Consider the following 1,891-nt stretch of genomic DNA (forward strand, 5'->3'; position numbering starts at 1 on the left):
AGGGCAAGAGAGGAAGAAGAAAGCAAGAAGAGAATTCGACTCTGTTTGCGGGGTGCGAATGAAGAGTTAAGACTTAGACATCAAGAAAGGGATGATGCAGTGATTGAAGGTCTTAGGCTTAAAAAGTTGCTAAAGAAATCTGGGGAAAAGCATGAAATCATCCGTCGGAGATCATTGAAGCATACCGAGTTGAACTTGCAAGAAAAGAAGACGAGATGTATACACAAAAAGACACTATCGAGAGACTTGTTCAAGAAGGAATGTTTTGGATGGATCGTTTCTCCAAACTAGTTTATTTGACCAACTCTGCTATCGGAGAAATTCCACCATTATTAAGAGCTGCTGACGGGATGGCTAATCCTCTCTCTACCCCTCAAGAGATCTCCATTTTTATTGAACATTGTAAAAGTTTAATCGAGCAAATGAAAAAATTGATGGCTCATTAAATTTTCAAATTTGGTGTTTATATTTCTACTTTCGTTTTTTATTTTGTTGCAAAACTTGTATCTTGCTTTTTCTCAATAAATTAAATTTGGCCCCACTTTTGATCCCATGGCCCTCTCTTTATTGGTTAAGATATTCACAAACAAGCAATAAATATGTCTTTAACATTCATGCACAATTACATTTTCATACATCACATTGCATACTCATGCCATATTCTTTCACAGAAAAAATAACACAACAAACAAAAAATTTGGTGTTACGACACCGTTATCGGACACGATCCCAGTCAAAAATCATGGATGAGCTAGAGCAAACAGAAATAAGAGAAGATGTGAACCAGCTCAAGGGGCAAATGACCAAGATCTTGGAGATTTTACAAGCACTCGGAAATAGAAATGATGGGAATCCTTTGGTAGATGAGGAGGTGCCCCAAAACACTCTTGTTCACCCAACGGACGTCGTTCCACACCTTTTCACCAATTATCAAGAAGGGAAGGCACAACAATTTCCACCTTATGGTCTTCCTCCAGGTTATACCCCACCCATAGACACTCATCTCCCTAACAACAATACACTGGTCGTGGCTACAAATCCACAACATGGTACTGGCGAGTTCCCTCAAGTGCAACCTTCACCCCTTACTTCGGGCTTTCCTGGCTCTTCATCGCAAGGAAAATCTACTGAAGCTAAGCCGGTGATGTTAAACATACACCATGAACCTCGACCGCTCGAGAGCAATCAATCCCAAGAAAAATGGCAAGCCTTGGAAGAACGCTTGAGAGTTGTCGAAAGGGGAAACAATTATGGATTTGATGTTTCATACCTATGCCTCGTTTCTGATGTTATAATACCTCCGAAATTCAAATTTCCTGAATTCGACAAATACAAGGGAACTACATGCCCCAAGAACCATCTTATTATGTATTGTCGAAAAATGGGTTTTTGCGCCCATGACGAAAAACTGCTAATCCACTTCTTTCAAGACAGTTTGACAGGAGCTTCCCTGAGTTGGTATATGCACCTTGAGCGAGCTCATATAAGCTCTTGGAAAGATCTGGTGGATGCCTTTTTGAAACAATACAAATACAATCTCGACATGGCTCCTGATAGAATCCAGCTGCAAAATATGACAAAACGAGGCAATGAAACATTCAAGGAATATGCCCAACGATGGAGAGAACTAGCTTCCCAGGTTGAACCCCGCTATCTGAAAAAGAAATGGTGACCATGTTCATAAACACTCTTCAACCTTCGTTTTATGACAAAATGATAGGAAGCGTTTCATCAAATTTTTCAGATCTCGTCATCATAGGTGAAAGAGTAGAAATGGGATTGAAAAGCGGAAAGATTGCTTCCGGCTATACTGGATTAAATAACACAAAAAAGTTGCCCGCAGGTGCGAATAAGAAAAAGGAGGAAGAAAGCCATTTTGTGGCGTCAAACC

General features: G+C 40.1%; 1 protein-coding gene across 1 annotated transcript; it reads left to right on the plus strand.

Annotated features, from left to right (window-relative positions):
• Positions 1-742: 742 nt before the first annotated feature.
• Positions 743-1,672, plus strand: LOC101510343 (uncharacterized). The gene has a single exon (XM_027330198.1). It carries the CDS (start codon positions 743-745, stop codon positions 1,670-1,672), a length of 930 nt encoding a protein of 309 aa, XP_027185999.1.
• Positions 1,673-1,891: the final 219 nt, after the last annotated feature.

Source organism: Cicer arietinum, chromosome 5 (assembly GCF_000331145.2).
Source record: "Cicer arietinum cultivar CDC Frontier isolate Library 1 chromosome 5, Cicar.CDCFrontier_v2.0, whole genome shotgun sequence".
Classification (NCBI taxonomy): Eukaryota; Viridiplantae; Streptophyta; class Magnoliopsida; order Fabales; family Fabaceae; genus Cicer; species Cicer arietinum.